At 43.2% G+C, this 25,253-nt stretch overlaps 1 protein-coding gene across 1 annotated transcript; it reads right to left on the reverse strand.

The window, feature by feature from the left end:
* Nucleotides 1–2,184: 2,184 nt before the first annotated feature.
* Nucleotides 2,185–23,097, reverse strand: ZBTB21 (zinc finger and BTB domain containing 21). The gene is made up of 2 exons (XM_076354483.1): nucleotides 23,042–23,097; nucleotides 2,185–5,792 (listed from the first exon to the last, which is right to left on the reverse strand). Exon 2 carries the CDS (start codon nucleotides 5,777–5,779, stop codon nucleotides 2,603–2,605), a length of 3,177 nt encoding a protein of 1,058 aa, XP_076210598.1. The 5' UTR covers nucleotides 5,780–5,792; nucleotides 23,042–23,097; the 3' UTR covers nucleotides 2,185–2,602.
* Nucleotides 23,098–25,253: the final 2,156 nt, after the last annotated feature.

Below are 25,253 nucleotides of genomic sequence, written 5' to 3' on the forward strand. Positions count from 1 at the left end.
ATAATACATACTATACTAGGAAAAAGGTCAAGGTTTCTTCAAAGATGTTGCACAAGCTTTTGATTTAAAGTGTGTGGAATTTATCATCATATCACATAGCAGAATCCCAGTTGGAAGTTAGATGACTATGACATAGCTGAACTAGTTGCCATCTTCCTTTAGAAAGCACGCTGATTTTTAAAAGGCTACATATAAACTTTCAGACTGTTGTGTAGAGGAATCATTGGTGAAAACTTAGGAATCATTTTACAAAAACTTGTTCATATTTTATATGCACAGATTTCTTAAATACATTTAAAGGATACTTAGCGAAGCTTTATGTTTTTCTGATTTTGTTAAACCAGGTTAAGTGCAATAACCATTTTACTTTGAAATTGTTTCTGGTAAGAAAGAAATTTAGTCTTATTAGGTGGAATAAAAAAAGTCAATAACTACAAATGTCACTATTAAACAAGTACCTTGTTTTAATTGCAATGTCATAGAAAGAGTTTAACTGATATTCTAACAAATTAGCGTAATCACATTCAGATACAATTTGCCTGAAAGAGGACAGAAAAGGAGAACACGTTACTATTAAAAGTGTTTAGTAACAATTTTAGATTTTAATCAAAAATGAAACAGAAGAGGCTTGAAACTAACATTGCAATTTTTTTGGTAGCTGAAAAAAAGTCAGTGGTTCATCTTGAGCCAATTCTTTTAAACTTAACTTACAGGAAAAATAATAAAAAAAATCTGTTGGAAAAAAATGGTGGCACACTTGGGCTTTCACTGAGAAAAATCTACTCCTGTGTGTGCCTAACTAAGGATACCCATCCTCAGATTCTTAGGAGTTACACTTGTGCTTAATTTTGCTAACTCTTAGTGTCAGCTTGCAATTCTTTTTACTTTTGAGTTTGGGATGCTGAAAAAAAATTCATGGTTACATACACAATTAAAGCCTCACTCCTGCTCCCCCTGAAACTGGCGACCAAACTCCTGTTGCTTTCAGCCAACACAGACTGGGCTCTGATTAGGTAGTGTGGAATGCAGTCCCCCTCTCCCAGCCCGCACGGGGTAAAGTTGGTCAGGATCATAAATACTGTTTGCATCATTTACATTCACTTTAATCCATCACCACTCCACTAAGTTCAAATTCCAGCAGAAGCATTTTTCATTGTTAGTTTACCACCTACTTCTGGGCAAATATTTCTTCTACTTACAGAATAATTTTGGACCCTTACTATAGCTTCTGGTAAATATCTATGATCCTACTTACACTAAATGCTCCAGTTGCGATTTGAGGTAAAATAATGGAACCGCACAGAGTACCTGCAGGCCATTATTACCATGATTTTCAACAAATTAGAAAATTGCAACACAGTATCACAAATTATAGAAAGCGGCAGAAAGAAATATTCTATGCATTGTATTCATAAAATGCAGTGATTGTAGTGTGATGTTTTTTCCTCTGCTTTGAGCTGGATAGGTATGCTTAACACAAATTTCAAATACATACTTCTTCATTTATACAGGTGTCTATATAAATATTTACATTTTTAGTTTTTATTAAAACATATCTTTGTACTCATGGCCAAGCTTATTACTGTGTGTAGGAACACAACTCATCTTCTGTCCCTTAATGAGCTCTCTTTTTTTGATTTAATAGTTATACATTCCTTTGTAGTTAGCATTACAAACAGTTATACAAATAGTGGAAACAAAATTATGAAACTTGTCTGACATCCATTCAATCTTAGTTCATATTACAAACAGTACCATTTGCATTATGATGGCTGTTAATACAATGACTTTAGCTACCGAAGTACCTATAGTAAATTAGTCTTTGGGACATTATATAAAGCAAAGTACTCCCTCCCCCAATTTTCCTTAGAAACTTATAATTAAATGGCTGAAAGCAGACTTGCTGCTACTTTTTATATAAAATCTTAGTAGTAATATTGCTGACTTTAGATTCTATTTTAATTTGCACAAGTTCCATATAACAACAAAACAATTCTATATTCCCTTAAAATATCAAACATTCGTATCCAATAACATCAGGATTACTCAAACTTGAGGTTTATTTGTTATTGCTAAAGGTTTCTAAGACCTAAGTCAATACAGCAAGACACTCCATCCACTTCCTCCCTAACTGCAAGTGCATGGCAACTATTTATATGGAGCTTGTGTGTTGGTTTCTTTAAAAAAAAAAAAATGAAGTTGGTTACAGTATTTCACTACTACAAACTCACAGTTAGAATCCAAATTGTTGTTGCTCTTTCATTTAATATATAACTTTATATATAATACACACGCACACACCAACATCACAGGATGAAGATCCATGCATACAATCCAGATGTGATCATATTTCAGTGTTAAATGAAATAAAAATTATTCTGTTACTATTAGATCCCAGACCACAGTATTTTAAATTACTCTGCTTTCTACCTACTAACCAAGTTAATTTACCTTAATCTTCAAATCCAAGCAGCATCACAAATTCCAATTTTTTCGTCGTTGTCATCGTTTTGATCCTCTTAGATTTCTAGTTTATATGGCATACATCTGAGATCCTGAATACAGCCTCCACTGAACCAGCTTTTTAAGGTATCTGTTAAAGCTAATTGTGTGTCTGTTCATGGCTCCAAAGACTAAAAGCTGTCTTGAAAGTCCTATGACAGAGTTTACACATGTATTGTCTTTTGAATGTGATTGCTGAGAGTGGTGGAGCATGATAGAAGAGTGTATCTGACTCCTGTGGTACAAATAATTTTTCAGTAGTAGTGGAGCTTTCAGACAAGCCTGTTGGACTATCAGGCTCCAAAGGCTGGATTTTGGGGAGGGGTGGGGGTGGAGGTAAGGGTGGTGGTGATGGGGAATTAGCTGGTGGACATATCTCAGGCTCCTTATTTGCAGACTCCTCTGCAGCCTGTGACATATGAGACTGGAAGTGACTCCACAGTCGGAAATTGGTTCGGAAGGCCTTGTTACACACATGACAAATAAATGGCTTCACAGAGCATAAGAGCTCTTGGTGACGCTCCAGCTGTTTGCGTACAGTGAAAATCTTCCCACACTTTTCACAGGGCCACAAACCAGCATCTTTGTTGGAGACTACTTCCTTAGGTTCTCTGCTCGTTTCAGTGACCTCATCCTCTATATCATCCGCAGGCTCTTCTTTGATCTGAATTTTAAACTGCTTGGAAACACTTAAGTCTTCAGGCAGGCATGAGGAATCTTCAGAATCAAAATTTATTTGTTCTGACGAATCACTGAATACACCATCTTCCTTTGCAGCAACAAAATTGTTTATTTTATTGGACTCTGACTGAGGAGGCAATCTTGATGAACCAGTTATTTCTCCATTGTGATCCAGGATAGGTAAAGAAAAGTTCTCTGATGGAGCCATTGTGTTTTGATTGTGAACTTCAACTTGATGACGCCAAATACTAAAGGATGATTTAAAGGTACGCATACACTCAAGACAAGTAAGTTTCTTGTATTCACACTTGCTTTCATGCTCATGCTTCAGCTCTGGAGAAGAAAATCTAAGGCTGCAGTAAGGACAGACAGTAGCATTTCTACAGAGTCGCTCATGATTTCCCTGTTCAATAAGCGAAGAGAGCTTAGCATTGCAGAGACGGCACTGATAAACCTCTTTGTTTTCTACTGGACTTTCAATATGAATATGATCTTTCTGCTTAGGAGCCTTATTTCCTCCAATTGGTTTCTCCCCTGGGTGCATTTTTATATGCTGTTTAAATTGCGAGAGGAAACGATAAGCTTTCCCACAGTAGGTACAAATATAGGCTCCTTTGGTTCTCGATCTTAAATTCCTTTTGATGACTTGTTGTGCTTGTGAAGCAGACTGCCCCTGAAAACCTTGCTTGCCACGTCTTAGTTTAACTATTAGAGCTTTTTTAATTTCTCTCTCTCTCACTATATCGATCAGTTTTCTTTGGAATTTTTCATCCAAAACAGCATGTGAACTGGAAGCAGGTGAGGGATTCTTCACAATTCCATGTTGTGTCTGGCAGTGCGTCCACACTTTGAAATTTGTGTGAAATCTCTTGTGGCATATATCACAAGCATAGGGCTTCTCTGGATTATGATACATGTTAACATGACGATGAAGACCTGCTGTTGATCTAAAAATTTTAAGGCAGTGCTTGCATTTAAATTTTTTATTTGGTCTTGCTTCTTCCATCTCACTGTATTCATCTTTACTGACATCAGAATCAGGAAAATCAGCATCAAGGTGTGTAGGGCTTGAGCCTTCCTCAAAGTTATCTTCTGACCCAGGAGAACCCTGCTCATCCACCTTCAGTTTCTTAAATGGTAGTCTTCTATCAGCCTGAAATCTCCTTTTTGCTGGAATTCTACTTGGTTCCTTATGATCATCCTCAGTTTTATAAGGAAAGTCTTTATTTGTTGATGCTGAAGCATCACCCACTGTAACTCTTATTATTTCGGCAGGATCTGAAAGTGGGCTGCTAGGTTCAGTTTTTATTCGCACTTCTGTGAGAGGGGAAGCAACCTCCCTATCAGTTGACTGAGAGGCACTGAAAGACCTAAGGCGATGTGGGTGTATTACTGGTGGTTTTTCATCTAAGACTAACTTCTCTGATGACTCTTTCAAGGATGACTTTTGAGATACAACATTAAACGTCTTCTGGGAATCATTAGTTCCCGGTGAGGAGGAGGATGATACCTGTGAAGGTTTTAGGTCAACAGAAGGTGAGTAAATAGGAACCTGGCTGTCCATGGACAGTGACCTTCGAAGGAGACTTTTTACAAGTGGCCCACTTCTGTCAATACTTTGGTGTTCTGGACCAGATCCACTAGATGGGATTACTAGCCCTAACTTTGAGTAGTATAGCAAATTCCTGTCTTCACCTTGGCCATTGCCTTTTCCTGCCTCTCGCAACAAAAATGTAGATTCTGATGCGCCACGCAGAGACAAGACTGGTGGACGCGGTCTTTTTAATGACATCTCTGAGGCCTTTCCTCTTAAAAGCTGACCACTGCTTCCTGGTTCATCGCTTGCAATTTCTTTCTCTGCTAAAGGCATTTGAGGCAGTACTGTGTTCCTTTTCACTAAACCACCTCTGCTCTGATCCTCCACAGTTCCAGAAGTTTCATGAAGCTTGGTATAGCTCACAGGGCTTTCTTTCAGCCATCTCCTTTCAGTCAGTGATAAGTTGTGAAGGGTTTCAGTTGGTTTTGTTACTTGTGGTCTACTGCTAGTTTTGACAGCAACAGAGGGTGAGGGTTTAGAAGTATGGCTTAAATCATGTTGCGTTTGATTTATACTTTTCGTTTGTGCTTCAATTCTGTTCTGACAGACAATGACACTTCTCTTCTGAGAACTACTTTCGTCTTCATCTTGATACAGTATTTTCTTAATAGGGCAAGCTGGAAAAGGAGCTTGAGGACTCTTAGAAACAATGTTTGTAAGAAAGGATATTCCAAGACTGTAGCCCAGTTCTTGCACAGCTGCAAGACTGCCTTTCTCAATGAACAAGGATGAAGAATAAATGTAGTTTAACACATTATCAAAAGCATCCGGTTCACAAAAATCGAGTTGAAACACTGACTGAGACTCATTCTCCTTATTTGTGAACAGAGTTTGGAAGTATTCACTGCTGGCAGCCAGAACATTTTTATGAGCTCGAAATTTCTGATCTCCTACTATGAGAACAACATCACATAGCTGTCCCTTTAGACGCTCCTCATTCAGTGCACTTAGAAGTGAAATGGCATGTGCTGGGTTTATGTAATGCAAGAGCCCCTCCATGATTCTGATGTTTCTGAAAAAGAACAACAAAAAAAAGTTGTAGGTTGCCTTATGTGAACTGTTGTCAGAGATAAAGTAAACACACCTAATCCCTCTGTACTTCATAAACTGGCTAAACCACCATCAACAGTGCTGAAGAAAACAGCTTGTTTGGAGGAAAGGTATGGGAATTAAAAGAACACTGTTAGCTCCAACAGGTGCACAGGCATGAGAAGAACCACCGCATGTGCCCACTTTCAAATACACCATTAATAGCTGATCTTACACCAAGAATATTACACCTAACTAATTGGGGGGTGGGAGGGCTGTCTTCTCTTCCTACAATACACCTGTCCACATGAAGGAAGAGTTCAATCATTTCACTCTTGAGCATCTTTTTCTCAGCTTTAGCTTTATGAAGATCTATCTTGACAACTGCATTGATAAACTCTTGAATAAGATATCTAAAGCTTAGTTATGCCAAGTCACCTTTTTGAGGCTAAGCAATGCTGACAGTCTCCTGCTGACTAAACAAATTAACAGGGTTTTGTTGTCATTTTTAATAGGATGATGGAAAGGGATAATACTGGGAAGGGAGAAGGAAGCAGGATTATTGTCTGTAATCTAGATTAATTCATCATGTTTGCTTATGTTTAATAAGTGTTGTTAATATATACTTCTAGCTATCAAATATGTGTCACTTATAACCGCATTGCCAGGATCTGGTTTCTTGGAAATTTCACAATTATAATTGAAGTATCCCTGCATTGCTTTCTTCTAGCTTAAAAGCAATCAGAGAACTGAACTCCCCATTTTATTCATTAGTATAAGAGCACTTTATGCCCACAACCCATATACTTGAGGAACAGTTACCCTCAGGTGCATCCCAGAGTACAATAAGTACAAATTAAACTGCAGTGCAGAAATCCCCATGTTCCATATGCTTCAAAACACAACCCACTTGGTACTGCAGGATGTCTCAATAACTCAATAGACTGTTCCCGATTAGATCTTAACAAAAGAAGAGAATCAGGTTTTAAGTCAGTTTAAACAAAGACCTTCTGTGCAATGAATTGTAAATTATATAGCTGTGCACATGCACACACACAGAGAAATCAGCAATATCCAATTTTCTTTTTTTTTCATGGACGCTCTTACAATTCTGTTCAAGTTAACCTGTAAGAATTTTACACTACCTTCCTCTATGGTGGTAGTAGAACAAGTCAATGATGTGTTTGTTAAAAGCAATTCTCTTCTTTTTACAGCTCAGTTGAAAAACTACTCTTTAGATATTTATACATGATGTATGCTACTACAACAAAAAGGTTTCACTACTCATCAGCTTACAAGCAAAACTGAAAAGTTTATCAAAATAAAAAACAATATTAAGAAGCTGTAACCCCAGAATTAATAAATTGGGGTGGTAAATCTTACAACTAATGGATATAAATAAGCGATCAAAGTCTAAATTGGTATTACTGAGAAATGAATCAAAGGATGCCGCATACAGCATCTCAGGGCATTGATCATATCATAGGACTGAGCTACCACTTCTATACCTGAAACTACCAAATGAGTTAATAATGTCATGGCAACAGCAAAGGCAGAATTCTGTTTCCTCACCAGATCTGCCTCTCTACTGTTTCAGTGTCGTTTCATAAACACTAATACATCCTTAATTCATCTCAGATGGTTATAATGCATAATCCCCCCCCATCTATAAAGAGCAGAGTAGTCAAGCTTCCATGAATTTGAGAAACCAATCTGCTTCGTTTTGCTTTGTATGTTTTGCTTAAAAGTACTGTCTGGGGGGGGGGGTGCAATACCTGTCTCCTTTGTGGATGCCACTGCAATTTAAAGTGGTGGCATCTGGCCCTAATCCAGTCTTGTGGTCTGAGCACCATTAACACTTGGAGTGTTATTAGAACAAGTGTTCCAGGAATGCATCTTTTCCTTTAGTTTCATCTGAAAGAAACTGAGTTTGCAAACTCAAGTGATTCGTCTGGGATGCAAGCTGCAACATGGTACATGGAGGTAACAGATCAACAGCGTGCTTATGAAGGAAACTTGAACTAAAACAGTACTGTAGAGATACCCAGTAGAGGTTGCTGCAGAACCCATATTTCAAGGACACAGGGGGAAAGGAGTATATTAGTCAAATGTTTTGAAGTATTTTCAAATCTTTCACTTTAATCTGCTTTAGCCAGGCCTTGGGTCTTGTGTAAGACACTCACAGAATAAACACTATATAATTACTATGCGTTCCTTTGTCCATTGTAACACAGTAATGCTATTATAAAGACGGGGGTGTAAAATCTACACGTCTAAAGCAGAATCCAATAGTCACCCATCCTTCTTTCTACATTTCCCTTTTTTATTTATAGAGCACCTTCAATTTATTACATTAAACAAGACAGAGATAAGCATCCTATTACAATCCTCCCTTTCACTCTCAGAGCACAGTCTCTTCTGTGCAGTGAAGGAGGCAGAGCTCTTTGGTGCAATGTAACTCTGTCACTTTAACAGTAACCAAGGCTGCAACATACACAAATGGCAAGGGACCAAATTAATCCTGCAAAGGCAGCTTTAATCATGGTATTTCCTAATTCAGGTGCTTGACTTTCAGCTTAATAGCCTTTAAACACAACCGTCAGAAATAAAGCAAGCTATGATATGTTAAGAAGCAAAGCCAGAGCTGGTTTGCAGAACCATTTTAACACATTTACACAGATCATCTGAAAGCCTGAAATACTTAGATGTAAAAAACCCCCACAGATTACCAGAGTAAATGTACAATGTATTAAAATTTCACTGCATGAACACTTTTCAGTAACAAAGTTGGTCCAAGACATTCCTGCTCTCTTCTGTCCATCTTATCTGCACACTGCAGTTCACTCCTCCTTCAGCTGTGCTAGTACAAATATTTGCAGGCCTGTATTACACAGCAGATCAGACAATAAATAAAAAACAAATATTTATTTTCAAATGCTGGTCAATTTTTATATTAAAGCACAATCTCAAGAACGAATGCATTGGCATAACTGAAGAGGCAGCAAACTGTGGCAGCAGAGCAGTTATAGGAAGGCAGGAACTCTACAACAGTTTGCCATCAAAGCCAACACTTGGATGACTGAACTCAGGCTGGACACAAAAGGTGTGCCTAGCTCTTGTGTAGATAACAGAACTGTGGCAGTTGTTTGTAATACTAGATTTGATTCCAGGTGTTTGACGACTCATACTTTCTCAGCTGAAGATTATTTTGCCATTAACTACCTAAGCTCTTTCCTCCAGATAATCTGCTTCTATTCTCTCCAACCATTTTTTCCAGCCACCTTCACTACTGACTGGAAACAAAGCTGTTTCCTCTTTTCTTTGGATGACATCAAGGAAACAGTAGGAGCATATCAGCAAACCTCCCATTGTCTGTGTCCAGGTGTTACATGCTATAGGGGCTGCTCGTCCTCAGGAGGAGCAAGACTCCAGACCCAGGAAGGGCAAGTGCAGCAGGAGCACCTGCAGCCTTCCTTCTGGAAGCCAGGAAGAGATTTTAGTGTCAATCTTCAACAGCCCTCTACTGAGCTCAGCAAACTAGATTTCAGAGACTTAAGTACCATATTTGGTACTAGATTAATTTTATTTTATTTTTTGAACAAGGATAGAAGAAGACCACTACTATTTCAAAATTACTTTCTGCAAAAAGGAAACGTCTACTCAGGAAAGCTCTTCACAAGGAAAGGGTGAAAAAGCTTAATCTTCGGCCCAGCAGTTTATTGATCTTCAACAGCTACCTGCCTTTGAAGTGGTAGTTCCTCTTCCTTTCCTCTGTCCCTTACTCTCACACGTCCTCCCCCCAGCCATGTGGTACCCTCCTCTTCCTCTCACCAGCCCTGCTGCTCATTTGACCTCCCAATAAGTTGATTCAGCTCCCTAAAATGAAGCAGGAAACAAACAAACAAAATCAACCCAGCTTTTTAATGTCTGTTTGGTATTTTATAGGTTAGGAGCTTAATCTGCTCACTGAGAGGTCAGATGAGCATCAGAGTTGCAGCAAGAGAAGCCATGAAACTACCCATTCTTTGTCAGCAAGTTGTTCAATCAGCTTTGCCCATCTGAAACTTCACTTTCAGAAACAATGAAGTCACTGATGCTGAAACTTTACAAATAAAATCAGGCAGATATTTGTGTGAACAATTTCATCATAATAGCTTACACTTGCAAATGCACAAGCAACTAAAATAAGATGTTGATGTTGCCTGCTGACTTCCATTATAACGACATAGCTGTTCAGCTAAAGCTATGTTAATAGCGTGCTGGGGGTGGGAAGGCCGATGTTCTGAAACACTTAATGAGATGCAATGTTGCAGCAAGGAGGCGCCAGGGCTGTGAGAAACTGCAGTTACAAGCAGAGAATACAAGGAAGGAGGAGGAAACGCACGCAGAGGAGACAGGCAACAAGCGAGACTTAACAGGGGTTTCAACAGGGAAAACATACATAAGAAGTATGGTGGGGGCAAACCCACTAAAAAACCCCAAAGAAACATGGATTATAAAACCCAGCCAAGAAATACAAGTGACTTCCTGGGGTATCCCCAGTTAAATGAAGGAATGTTGCACTCAGTTATGAGTGGTTTGCAGAGGATTTGATGGCTCTGATAATTCATGTTTCAGATAATTAATGTTTCTGATAATTCATGTTTCAGACACAAGGTGGGAAAAAAGTCCCATTACTCGTCAAGAGTCCAGATGCAAAAAAACCCTATGCTGCTTAAACTTCTACTCAAGGATCCTGTGCTGGGTTTTATTATTTGAGTTTGACAACAGTTTATCAAATGCCTCTTCTTCCATCAATAGCCTTTGCAACATAGATTCTGTCCTACAGTCCATATGTATTTACACACACACCCCCCTACACACTCCCAAAAGCTATATGTAAAAGCTCCAAACCTGCAGAGCAAGATTGTTTGCACTTCTATAATCTTTTTCTAACTAAATATTTGAGTAATCTCTTGCTGCAAGTTTGGGGATTCTGTCTTCCTGGATTTAATGAAATGTGATTTCAACTGTGTCGTGGTTTAACCTGGAAGGCAGCTAAACACCACACAGCCGTTCGCTCACTCCCCCCCGCCCAGTGGGATGGGGGAGAGAACTGGGGGGGGGGAAGTAAAACTCATGGGTTGAGATAAAGACAGTTTAATAGGACAGAAAAAGAAGGGAAAATAATAATAATGATAAAAGAATATACAAAACAAGTGATGCACAATGCAATTGCTCACCACCCGCTGACTGAAGCCCAGCCAGTCCCTGAGCAGCGGCTGTGCCCCCCCCTGCCAACTCCCCCCACCAACGTCCCCCAGCATGACATCATATGGTATGGAATATCCCTGTGGCCAGTTTGGGTCAACTCTCCTTGTTGTGTCCCCTCCCAGCTTCTTGTGCACCTCCAGCCTCCTTGCTGCGGGGCAGTATGAGAAGCTGAAAAGTCCTTGCCTAGTGTAAGCACTGCTCAGCAACAACTAAAATATCAGTGTGTTATCAACATTATTCTCATACTAAATCCAAAACGCAGCACTGTACCAGCTACTAGGAGGAAAATCAACTCTACCCCAGCTGAAACCAGGAAAGTATCCACCCATTATTCTATACCATCTACGTCACGCCCAGGTCCCACACTTTCCAATTAATCACCACCACCTTTCCTGTATTTTGATATATATACACACAGATATCATTCTCTTAATCTATGGGCCATCCCTCTAGAATGTTCGTTGAGTTCATTTAGTCCATGACTTTGGGCTCCACCTGTCCTAACACTCCTTCAGGGCAGGAGAGGTGGTGTGTGGTGTTGGATTGTTGCATGCTAAAGCCAGTTTTGGTTCCATTATCGCTGTGCTTGTCTGGTTCTATCATTGCTGCACTTTGCTCAGTTTCATCAAAATTCATTCTTCATTAATCTGGGTGATTCTTACTGTGATACCGTTGATATGGCATATACCAACCATAGCAGTGATGACATACAGTATTATATAGCAATTAACATAATACAATTTAATTCACCGGCTATTCTCACCCAAAATCAAATCCCATCGGACTTCCCCATCCTTCTGCATCACTCACCAAGTGCACCCAGGTCCTTGAGCAAAAGCAATCCCACGGATGGGTTTGCCTTTGCCAGAGGCAGGAATAACCCAGACTGTCTTCCCCAGCATATTTTTTTGTGCACTACAGGGACTTTATTCCCATCTACAGTACGTAAAAGTTTTGACTGGGCAGGGCCAGCTCGATTGGCAGATCCCCTCGTGTTGACTAACCAGGTGGCCTTTGCTAAATGCGTATCCCAATGTTTGAACGTCCCGCCACCCATTGCTCTCAGTGTAGTCTGTAACAGTCCATTGTATCGTTCAATTTTCCGGGAGGCTGGTGCATGATAGGGGATGTGATGTACCCACTCAGTGCTGTGCTCTTTGGCCCAGGTGTCTGAGGTTGTTTCGGAAATGAGTCCCGTTGTCTGACTCAATTCTTTCTGGGGTGCCATGTCACCATAGGACTTGCTTTTCAAGGCCCAGGATAGTGTTCTGGGCAGTGGCATGGGGCACGAGATGTGTTTCCAGCCATCCGGAGGTTGCTTCCACCATTGTGAGCACATGGTGCTTGCCTTGGCGGGTTTGTGGGAGTGTGATACAATCAATCTGCCAGGCCTCCCCATATTTATATTTCAACCATCGTCCTCCATACCAGAGGGGCTTTAGCCGCTTGGCTTGCTTGATTGCAGCGCATGTTTCACATTCATGGATAACCTGTGCAATAGTGTCCGTGGTCAAGTCTGCCCCTTGATCACGAGCCCATCTCTATGTTGCATCTCTTCCTTGGTGACCTGAGGTGTCATGGGCCCACTGAGCTATAAATAATTCACCCTTATGTTGCCAGTCCAGATCCACCTGAGCCACTTCAATCTTAGCAGCCTGATCCACCTGCTGGTTGTTTTGATGTTCTTCAGCGGCCCGACTCTTGGGTACGTGAGCATCTACGTGACGGACTTTTACAACCAGGTTCTCCACCCGGGCAGCAATATCTTGCCACAGTGCGGCAGCCCAGATGGGTTTGCCTCTGCGCTGCCAATTGCTCCGCTTCCATTGCTGCAACCACCCCCACAGGGCATTTGCCACCATCCATTAGTCAGTACAGAGATAGAGCACTGGCCACTTTTCTCGGTCAGCAATGTCTAAAGCCAGCTGGATGGCCTTTACTTCTGCAAACTGGCTCGATTCACCTTCTCCTTCAGCAGTTTCTACAACTTGTCGCATAGGACTCCATAAAGCAGCCTTCCACCTCTGACACTTTCCCACAAGACGACAGGACCCATCAGTGAACAGGGCATATTGTTTCTCATTTTCTGGTAGTTTACTGTACAGTGGGGCCTCTTCAGTGCGTGTCACCTCCTCCTCTGGCAATATTCCAAAATCTTTGCCTTCTGGCCAGTCCATGATCACTTCCAAGATTCCTGGGTGACTGGGGTTTCCGATTCGAGCCTGCTGTGTGATCAGTGTGACCCACTTACTCCACGTAGCATCAGTTACATGATGTGTAGAGGGGACCCTCCCTTTGAACATCCAGCCCAGCACCGGCAGTCGGGGTGCCAGGAGGAGCTGTGCTTCAGTACCAACCACTTCCGAAGCAGCTCGAACCCCTTCATATGCTGCCAATATCTCTTTCTCAGTTGGAGTATAGTAGGACTTGGATCCTCTGTATCCCTGACTCCAAAACCCTAGGGGTTGACCTCAAGTCTCCCCAGGTGCTTTCTGCCAGAGGCTCCAGGTAGGGCCATTCTCCCCGGCTGCGGTGTAGAGCACATTTTTTACATCTTGCCCTGCCCGGACTGGCCCCAGGGCTACTGCATGAACTATCTCCTCTTTAATTTGTTCAAAGGCTTGTCATTGCTCAGGGCCCCATTTGAAATCGTTCTTCTTCCGGGTCACTTGATACAGAGGGTTTACAATCAGACTGTAATTTGGAATATGCATTCTCCAAAGCCCCTCAACGCCTAAGAAAGCTTATGTTTCCTTTTTGCTAGTTGATGGAGACATGGCTGTTATTTTGTTAATCACATCCATTGGGACCTGACGACGTCCATCTTGCCATTTTATTCCTAAAAACTGGATCTCCTGTGCAGGTCCCTTGACTTTACTTTGTTTTATGGCAAAACGGGCCTTCAGCAGGATTTGGACTATTTTCTTCCCTTTTCCAAAAACTTCTCCTGCTGTGTTGCCCCACACGATGATGTCATCAATGTATTGCAGGTGATCTGGAGCTTCATCCTGTTCCAGTGCAGTCTGGATCAGGCCATGGCAAATGACGGGGCTGTGTTTCCACCCCTGGGGCAGTCGGTTCCAGGTGGACTGGACACCCCTCCAAGGGAAAGCAAACTGTGGCCTGCACTCTGCTGCCAAAGGGATTGAGAAAAACGCATTAGCAATATCAATTGTGGCATAGCACTTGGCTGCCTTTGACTCCAGTTTGTATTGAAGTTCTAGCATGTCCGGCACGGCAGCACTCAGCGGTGGCGTGACTTCATTCAGGCCACAATAGTCTACTGTTAAGTCTCCACTCTCCATTAGACTTTCGCACTGGCCATATGGGACTGTTAAAGGGTGAGCGAGTCTTGGTGATCACTCCTTGGCTCTCCAAGCCAAGGATTGTTTTTCCTTGCAACTCACGTACCCGTGCCTCTAGGGTTGAGGTAGATTTTCCATCCCACTTCCTCATGTCCTCTCCGTGGTCACGCAGGTAAAACCACAGGGTGCCCAGTGGTGTGCACCCTCTATATTCTCTCTCTCGAGCAGAAGAATGCTGACTCCTAATAGCTGAGATACTGGTCCGTACAGGTGGGGAGTAGGACCTATCCTCCTTGAGTTGCTGGACCTCCTGGGACAGTTTCTCCACAGCCAAGACAAGGGAGGAAGAGAGACTTTCTTCATATTCCCAGAGCTGGCCAGCCAATTCATCCACTGTTGGTCCCTCTTCATCTGTCCCAGTCAGTATTGCCAATGAGTTGGCATATGATGATGGTACGCTCCGTACAAACTTCTGTCACGTGGATCACGTGCACTTGGCTGCATCTGGATCTTTGGATAACTGCTCGTTGTTCAGGTCACCATAAATCCCCTCCAGCATGGCTAATTCCCTCAGGTACTGGATACCTCTCTCCATGGTGGTCCATTTGCCTGGTGACAAATAACATCTTCCTTGAGGGATACCTTTCCTTCATACCTGACAGGAGTCACCTCCAGAGGCTGAGGGTTTGTGTTCCTTTTCCAATCGCTTTGTCAATGCCCCCTTCCCTAGAAAGGGATCCCAGCTGCTTGGCTTCCCTACCCTCTAATTCCGGGCTACTGGCCTCATTTTCACAGCATCAGAGCAGCCAGGTGACAATATGCTCGCCTGGATGACAACTGAAATCTTTTCGCATATCTCACAGCTCACTCAGGGATAGGGATTGGGTGGTTACCGCCTCGTTTATGAGTTCTGCCTCTTCCTCCTCCTCTTCTTGTGATGGCCCTGCTTCGGAGTATCCTGCCTTGCCCACTTCTTCCTCCTTCCCCTTCCTAGTAGGAGTTTCTTCCCTTACTAAATGAGCTGACTTTCGCATCCAATATTTCTTCTTATGTATAGGGGCGGGGCGACTGATACCGGCACAGGTTGATTCTCTGGTTCAGCTGCAATGCCTGTCGCCGGGGTTGGAGTAGCCGCAGTGCCTGTCGTTTCATCATCAGATCCAGAAACCTTCTTTTCCCCTTGAGGGTACTGAAGAGTGTTGAACAGGGCTCAGTAGGCACGGGCCAGGCCCCAGCATGTTGCAGTGATCTGTGTCTCTCTGGAGTTGCCAGGGTGAGAGCATATTTTTCAAAATATTTTACTAGTTTTTCAGGATTCCGCACTTGTTCAGGGGTGAAGTTCCAAAACACTGGAGGTGCCCACTGTCCTAGGTAATTGCCCATACTATCCCACGCACCCTGCCACTCATAACTATCCAGCCTCGGGGCAGATCCCTGGGTGGTATTCTTAAATAGTTGTTTAACTTTAAACAAGACCTGAAACACATTCAGGTGTAGGAGCAAAATGAACATGCTGGTTTGAACATTCCAAGGATATTCAAAATTCTCAAGAGCTGCTGTAACTAGCCTGGAGGAGAAGGGGAAGGTGAAGGAGTGGGGGAAAGTGTCCCCCCTTGTCTGCCCCACAGATTGGCTCTCCGAGGAGGAAAGTTAAAGAGTGTAATTACTAATAGTTTCCGAGAGACGGTTCCCGAAGTACAGAGATGATGGCAATGCTGAGCACAAATACCAGATTAGTCTCATGACCAGTAATTTTATCATATCACAAGCCAGTGTTACACAGTACAGCAAAATTATAACCTTAATCCAGCCCCCAGAGGTGATAAACAGCACAACAGGGAACATATACAGCAAGTAAGGTGTTACATAACACAGCTCTGAGAGCAAGCACAACAACTCTGAGAGCAAATAAATCAACATTGCGACCAGCAACTATTAACCTAATAATGAATGCTTATAACAAATTTGTTTTAACACGCTCTGGTCAGATCTGTTGTTATCTCAACCCTTTGAGCCCCATGTTGGGCACCAAAAAAGACTGTCATGGTTTAACCCAGCAGGCAGCTAAACACCACACAGCCGTTCGCTCACTCCCCCCACTCCCAGTGGGATGGGGGAGAGAATTGGAAAAAAAAAAAAAGGTAAAACTCATGGGTTGAGATAAAGACAGTTTAATAGGACAGAAAAGGAAGGGAAAAATAATGATAAAAGAATATACAAAACAAGTGATGCACAATGCAACTGCTTACCACCCGCTGACTGATGGATGCCCAGCCAGTTCCCAAGCAGCGGCCACGTCCCCCTCAGCTAACTCCCCCCAGTTTTTTTGTGCAGCATGACATTATATGGTATGGAATATCCCTGTGGCCAGTTTGGGTCAACTCTCCTTGTTGTGCTCCCTCCCAGCTTCTCGCTGGCAGGGCATGAGAAGCTGAAAAGTCCTTGACTAGTGTAAGCACTGCTCAGCAACAACTAAAACATCGGTGTGTTATCAACATTATTCTCATCCTAAATCCAAAACACAGCGCTGTACCAGCTACTAGGAAGGAAATTAACTCTATCCCTGCCGAAACCAGGAGAAATTGCTATTGCTGTTTTCCAGTATTGTCTGTACTGCAGACAATACTGCTAACTTTCTCCACGAAGACAAATGTTTTTCATTTCCAATAGGTCAGCAGCAAGGAGAGACTCAGTGGTATGAAGACAAGCATAAAATCAGATAAATATTTGCTAGTGTGTGAAACTGATGTATTAATTTCCAACTATTTATCCTCCACACATACAGAAGCAGAAATTTAGGGAAAGGAAAAGAAGAAATTCTATAATATTGTGCAGTCTCTCTATTTTGCCCTCGACTAGAGACAAATAATTAGCAGTTATCCTGATACAGACTAGAAATTATCTTAGAAATTAGAGGCTACTTTTCACATTCAGATCATACCCATAGTTTCGCTAACTGACACTCAAAATAGCTTCTCCCGACTTGCAGCAAACTGCAAAATGTCAAAGTAACACCACAAAGCTCCACTTGTCCTTCTCTTTCTTGTTTACAAACAAGCAGCAGCTAAGGGTGCAATTTCATCTTACCCTCAGTCCAATCTAACTAGGGATTGCTCCTGCAAGGAGCAGTCCATGTCTCCTCCCCTACTAAGGAAGGACTAGCTTGCTGTCAGGTCAGTAAACTGATCCAGCTGACCATGGGATTGCACAACTACTGGATGTAAGGGACAGGGCAGGAATGTGTGCTGGCTGTGAGATTTTCTGATTCTTCTCAAAAGAGTTCATGAAGATTAAAACACATCAAACAGTTTGATAAAATATTTGTCCTGGCCTCAATGCCTTGACTGAAAGTTGCGTAACCATTGTCCACATTGCTGTAAACTAAATCAAGAGACTAAAAAGTTTAAAAATACCTTTTCCGAAGGAGTTCTTCAATTTTCATTCTCTTGAGTTTTGTAATATTGCCATTAAACTCTCTGATGGGACAACACCAAAAGGTTTGGTGGCCATACAATTTAAACATCTACAAAAACCTCATCCCCAAAAATATTTCATAGGATTTTTTTTGGCAAGAGATGCATGAAATCAAGAATTTGAAGAAGGGGAGACACACACGAAACATGTACTCTTTCTACAGGTTGACTTTATTATTTTATTGGTAATGCTGCGATATGCTTGCCAAATTGAGTAATATTCAATCATCTGCTTTACTATATGAGCCACTCTTTGTTTAACTGGCCCAATTCACGATAAAATCTTGTCCACATACTGCTTTTAGGTTTGCTGGTATAGTGAAAATGACAAACCCTAATTGTGGGCATATTTCTATTAATATAAAGGTGTTTTTACAGGCATAGTATATTTTAGATGGGAAGAAAAGCCAATTATGCCCATATAAGGTACTTTTCTATCAACAGAATTGTGTTTACACTAAGGTTTCTATAAGAAAACAAGAGATGGGGGAAAAAGTCATGCACTTAATCTGAAACATGCAGAACTAATATAAAAGCTGAGCCTAACAAATTGTCAAGTGAGAAACTTATGATTCAGGGAACGCAGGTATCTTCCACCCACTGAAAGGATCCAAAGAAAACATCATTCAGCCATCGTCTCCATTCAGCCGTCATTAATTATGGGCAAGATACTGGGAAGACAATACAGGGTAATGTAAAAGGGAAAAGACAACAGCAATTTTACCTGAGTTTTACATAAGAGATTTACAAGGTCATGAATAGCACGTGGAAGATTTTCAGCTTACTCAAAGTCCACGTGCATTTGGAGGTAGGCAACGCCTCACGTACTTTAAAAAAAAAATAAAAATCCTCCTCCATGAACAAGAACACTATGTATTTTTTCTTTATTCCTCAAAAGTATTTATGAGAAAGGAGCTGGTCCTATCCTTACTGAATTTCCAGGGAATTTGGCCATTGACCTCAATAGTTGAAGGACTGTACTCAGAGTTATGTCCTGGCACGAAATAAAACTAGTTCCTTTTGGTTGTGACAGGTAGATTAAGTTGTGGCAAACAGTGATTAGAAATCACTGTAATTCTGCTGTTTTTCCTTCCATGTTTCTTAATTTACTTTAAAAGGTTTTTTGTGAGGCATATTTACTGTACTAAGTACACTATTTTTGAAAAATTCTCCGAAGATACTCACGAATGTATTCAGACCAGAATGCCAAATAGTTCACCCCAAAGTAGCTCTAATGTTTTTTAGCTGGTGGGCACCCACCCCACTGGGCCTACCGGTACACTCCTAGTTCCAGTGTACTGTGGCGTCAGGCTTGGTGCTGGCCTACGCGAGCCACACAGTGCTGGAGGGAAATCAGTGAGTGAGAGGGATGGGGGGCAAGGGGGTGGCAGGGACACTCACTGTCCCCCATTTAAGAACTGTCCCTGCACTAACCACAACTTATCAAAGAGATTACTGAGAATGAATTGCAACCTACAGATTACTCACGCTGTTAAGTGCTGATGTAGGATAAACCATGGATAAGGAGATTAATGCTCCGAGACAAAAAAGGGAAAAATATTTCTTCCTTTCCTGAAGAATGCAATTTAATTGAATACAAATTACTATGAAAGGAAAAGTCTCACAACAATTTTTTGAAATTATTTGGCCAAAGGATTTTTCATGCCTTTTCATCACAGATTGTACGGAAAGATTTTGCACAACAGAAGTGTGGTGTTTCACTAAATCTCAGAGGGAAAACCCCCTCAACAATCATGACTAGGCAATTTTAAAACTTTCTTATTTTTGATGGGCTGTAAGACTGCTGAACTGATGGTGGTAGTGGTGGAGGTAGAATGAGTTTAGGAAGGTAGAATAGTTGCTCAACACTTTTTTTTTTGTTCATAAAATATGCCTGAACTATTCTAGAACAACATAATACATAAAGTAGCCAATAAGCAAAGACAACAGATTTTTTTTTTTTATTTCACTGCTGAATGAAAGAAAATATAAGAGAACTGCTGTCTTAAATATTATCATTAAGGAAAAAATTCAAAAAAAGATTACAGTACATAGACTAATATTAAATCTACGCCATAAATATTTGGGGAAAGCAACTCCCTCTGCACAGAATATCTATTTTAAAGCAGGGCATATTGCAGTCTTTCCACTTGCAACAAATGATTTTGCTGGCTCTAAAGATTTTTTTTTTCCCCCTTCCCTTCCGAGGATCTCAGATCATTAAAAGTAGCAGAGTTCATTATGAAACAGCTCACTTGCTCAAAAGTTGAGAATTTCTTTTAATGAGAGCTGGAAATAGCTGCAACTGTAGTGTGTGACTCACAGCATATACCTCCCAGTGCAGTACAAACCATATGGTGGTTACAGCCCAACTTCCTCTCCCTAGCTCCTCCTTCCTCTACCCTGTAAGTCTACATTTGTTTATAGACTGTAGTTATCACTATTTTGCAGATAAAACAACTTTCAAAACCTTGAAAACTATAATGGGAAATTACTTGATTTTTTTTACAGTAACTCCTTCACAGCTACTGAAGGTCAAAAAGAAACAACTTCCATACAGTATGAAAGCTCACAGCTTTCTGTAAAGTTGTCCTTTTAAACACAAATGTTGGCATGCCTATAACTAATTTTAAGGAAAGCATAGTCAGCCATTGCTATGAAGATGATCAGAGCACCAACTATTTAATTCTCTGTGTATCAGTATTCTCTAGCATCACACACACAAAAAACATGAGCTTACGAAACCCAATCTCTTAGTGATATCACGCTTCTAGTGATCTGGAGGGCTCTCAGTCTGAGAAGCGTGTTGAATTTGAGTCAGCTGACACAGTATCACCCTGGCCACTTGGAACCTACACAGCAGGAAAAGGAAGCACAAACGTTCACATTTATCATACTTGTGTACCATTAAATGTACAGAGCAAAGAGGACTTCAGGAACTTCTTACAAGTGATTGCCTCTTTTTACATTAAATAAGAGTGCTAATACGTACTAAAGGATAAGTTACCTTAAGCACTAAAAAAAGCACCCAACTCATTACGACTTTAACCCTGTTTTGGATCACAGGACAATGTTGAAATTAGTGGCGGAGCAAGAGCACCACTGAGGGCAAGAGACATGGTCACTCACTCTCAGTTCTGAGCCCCAGGGGTTATCTTGGCCCCAGCAGGCTCAGGGGAGCTCACAGCTGGAGAAACCCCCAATAAATCCTGGTCTGGCACACATTGTTGTAGCTGAAAACTCCAGAGGTTTTAATTTGTGGTCCCCCTGCGAGTCCCTACTGAGAACATGCAAATGACAGTTCTTTAAATATTCACAATCCAGTCAGGTTGGGTGGATTTTCTACAGGTAGAGTAAACCAAACGTTCTTATGAGATTACAACTGTATAGCACGTGGGTAACAAAATTTCTGAGAGAAAGGGACATCAGATCCACTTCCACCCAAGAGACGGCCACATAATTTGTTTTTTGCAAACAAGGTTTATAAAAACAGTTGCTAAAGTTTGCTCAAAACTTCCCCTCAAGAACATCAGCATAACCCTGGTGGAAAATTTTAGTCAAAGCACTTAGTTTGTCAGTTTGAGCAAAGTCAGAACAGAACACTATAACTGGCAGTGTTCAGGCAATACAAACATAAAGCAGTACTAGATTTACCTGTAATACATATTTACTACTCCTGATTTAATACCAAAAGCCTTGTTGTACAAAAATACATTTTTTAAAAAATCTATTTTAATATTAACATTTATCTAAGGATAAAAATATTAACTATAACTTCAAGATCTTCACTGTATTCACAAAAAATTGTGTGATTATGTAATTCATCACAATCTCTTCTTACACCTACAGCCTACCTACCTCTTACTTCCACTGCGAGTCCAGCAACAAAAAAACTGAATAGCTTTTAAAAGAAGTGCCATTTAATTAAGAAGAGCTTACTCAGTACACAATGAAATTCCACAGTATTTCCTGTCTCATAGTAACTCCTTTAGATTAAGTTTTCCAGCTGTTCGATACTTTACATGAGCTGCATCCAATCTGGACATATAATGACAGTTTGGACTTTAAAGAGCATTAAAGTAAAATTATCTCCGACAGCTGTGATCAGGTAAAATACCTTCCACAGCTTTCTGCGAATGCATAGCACATGCTGGTAGACAGCGCAGAGGATTTTTCCACTAGACTATGAGATGTACTTTCTCCTACTCATGAATAATATAGCCAAAGAGCGCTTGGACTAGTAAAACTACACTTCGTTTAATACCTGCATGTACTTATAGGTCGCAGGAACCTTGCTGGATTGCTTTCCGCCCTGAAATTTGCAGGCTAGCGCGGCTCTCCCTTCAAGACACACCGGGGAGGACCTATGACACTGAGGCACAGCCCTCCCGGATCCTCTGTCATGTTTTACAGTTCCGATCAGAGCCGGTATCTGCCCGGGGGGGAGTCGTGAGCCGCAGCTCCCGCGGAGTGGGAAGCGCCGGTACCACCGAGGCGCCCCGTCGCTCCCGCGGCCGTTGCGGCGGGGCGGGGTAACCGCCGCCTGAGGCGGCGCTGCCCTCCCGCCGGGCGCAGCGCAGGTAGGGGGACACGTGCACGCGGGTGGGCGGCCGCGCGCTCCTTCCCGCCACCCCACCCAGCCCCAGCGGGGCGCAGGCAGGCGCACCCCCCGCGCTGCTCCCCTCCGCTCCGCTCCCCACGCGGCGCCGCTCCTCTCCTGCCCCGCCTCCTCCCCCCCCCCCCAGGCAACGGCGCCGCTCCGCATGCGCCGTGAGGGAGAGCGACGACAGGCGCTGCCCCCGCTCCGGCCGCCGCGCAGGCGCAGTTCCGCGGGATCCCAGCCGGGGCGGGGCGGGGGGGGGGGGAAAGGGGCGGCACACGCGCACAAGGGACCGCCGAAGCGGCGTGCGGGCGCGGAGCATGCGCAGAAGACAGCCCGGCAGGTCTATGTGGCGGGCGTGCGCTGGCGCAACGGGCAGCAGCCGTTTCCTCAAAGCAAGGGGAGCATGCGCGGAGGCGAGGGAGACGAGTTTCGTAACCGGCGCATGCGCACTGCTCTGCTCGGGGACCGCAGCCCCGCTCGGTGGGGGAAAAAAAAAACCACCTCAGAGTTACGTCAGGAAAAGACGCCTTTGTACACGGGGAGACCCATACGGCGCGGGCAGCTCCCGAAACGGGCGCGAGACGCGGCCGTTACTCACCCTCTCCGCCGCCAGCCGCGCCCCCCCCTGCTGCCCCCCTCGGCGCCTCCTTTCACGGTTCGCCCGCGCGCGCTGCTGCCACCGCCGTGATTCCATCCATCTTGAATTTGACGTCATCCCACACCAGGGATGAGGTCATCGAAGGGAACGCTCGTCACGTGCACAGCGCTCCGATTGGCCGGCGGGGGAGCGGGGGGCGAGGCGCTGGCGCGGCAGGGAGGGTAGCGGTTAGAGACGGTTACGGGGGTTCCCCCACCCGCCGCCCCTCCCCCACAGGTAGCGCGGCGGGCGGGAGCCCTCGCGCGCGCGGGCCTCCCGCGCCCGGCGCCGCGTGGCGGGGAGGACGCCAAACGCCGGAGTCCCCCGACGCGACCCCGGCTGCCACCCTCACCCCTTCCCCCCGACTCGCTAACGGCTTAGCGCGCGCGGAGGGGAAACTGAGGCAGCGGGGGGGGCGGGCGGGTTGCGGTCCGGCACACGGCGGGGCCAGGTTTCCCCCCCACCCCGCCGCGCACCCCCGCCGCCGTGGGGCCGGTGACAGCGGCAGTAGGATTCGGCAGGGTGCCGCTGTGGTAACCCGCACCCCCTCCCTGGACTGGGCCCCGCGTATTGCGGGCGGGGGTTTGTGGGGGGAAACCTCTGCGGGCAGCATTAATTCGCAGTTCTCCTAATTTAATAGCCTGCTTCGTTGTGGTTTTTTTTTTTTATTTTATTTTAATCCACGTTTTTCTGAAATGTAGGGGGGAAGGTCCAGCGCGGTTTGCGAAGCAGCTCGATTTCTAGTGGCACGCACGTGGCGTCCTCGCAAGCTAGTCCACCGTTCCCTGGTATTAGCAGGGAGGCACGTGCCCGGGCCCTGGTGGGTTTTGGCTCAGACCCTTTGTAGCTGCTGTACTCGTTCATCTTGATGTGATTTGAAAAATTATAATGGACATTAGCATTGCTTTAGGCTTGCTGCTCATTGAAATTATCCACTTTGAATTAAATACCTGAATAGGGCTTTACGTGTCAAAATACAAGTATTAAAATAGAAATTAGAATTACAAGATTTCTCTTGTTTTTGTTGAAAGCTAATCGTCTGGCCCATTATCTTTTCATTAAGGACAGCTCGAATTCTAGAGATTAAAGTCTAATCTGCATACACGTTTTCCAACAGTGCTTTTAGATATTCCATGTAAGTCACAAATACTCTGAAGCAGCTACTAGAATCTCTGTAACGTATTTAGTGCTGCGTTTAAACCTTTTTGCCAAGGGTTTGTTGCAAATGGGCTAAACCCCGTGTAAGAAAAATGGCGATGTACCCCACTGGGTCGAGCTCCTCTCTCACCTCTCCAGATACATTTTTTGCTATTCCTGTCTCTTCTGGTGGTTTTGCAAACTTGCTAAGCTGCCTGTAAAAGGAGTGGGGTTTTTTTCATTCACAGACTTGCGCCACTGCCGCTTCTGTCCTGACGTGAGTGTGGCTGTGTGATGAGCCGGCACAGAAACCAAACGAGCTGCTTGGTTTCATCTGGAATAGTTCCCCGATCTGGTTTGTTGCACGGGTATGCAGACAATGGCTCTGGCACAGTTGCGGGCCTGCTGTGGCAATGGGAACAAGCAACTAGGAAAGCAGTTGGATGTGTTCGTGTAAACCAGTTTATGCAGCGGCACTGGCTGTGCTGCCAGTGAAGCATTTGTGAAACTAACTTGAGCTCGCAAATCTAGCAAGGCCCTGCTAACTTTTTTCATGTGTACTCAGTTATTTCTCGGCCAAGCAGAAACAAACTGGTCTTGCATAATTATTTTCTCGTCCACACTTCTCCAAAAGGGTCTGTGTCACAGATGGAGAACTTCCGTGCTGGAATTACCCTGCTGAAAAAATTGTGTTCTTTAAGGTATACGCACACGTGTATAAATATGTCTTACTGTGCAGGTATTTATTATCAGTATTTTTAATTTGTCAGTTTCCCTAGTGAAAGTGCAGCCGTTAGAATTTAGCCCAGGTAGTGGCTTGTATAATATTGGCACCAGACAGCAGTTATTCTTTGTAGTTCTTACCTTCAGCAGATGATTTGAGAAAATTTTGAACGTAATTCTCAAAGATTTTGTGGTTTGAAGGGACATAAGACTCAACCTGACTGTATTTCATGATTGAGTCCGATTGACTTGATGTTATTAAAGTTGTATGGATGCCTTAATTCCCTGTAAATCAGATTTTTCTTGATTCTAA

The sequence above is a fragment of the Aptenodytes patagonicus genome, chromosome 1, assembly GCF_965638725.1.
Source record: "Aptenodytes patagonicus chromosome 1, bAptPat1.pri.cur, whole genome shotgun sequence".
Classification (NCBI taxonomy): domain Eukaryota; kingdom Metazoa; phylum Chordata; class Aves; order Sphenisciformes; family Spheniscidae; genus Aptenodytes; species Aptenodytes patagonicus.

Excerpts from the sequence above, each read along its gene's own strand:
- ZBTB21 (XM_076354483.1), bottom strand. The coding sequence starts at position 5,779 with ATGGAGGGGCTCTTGCATTACATAAACCCAGCACATGCCATTTCACTT.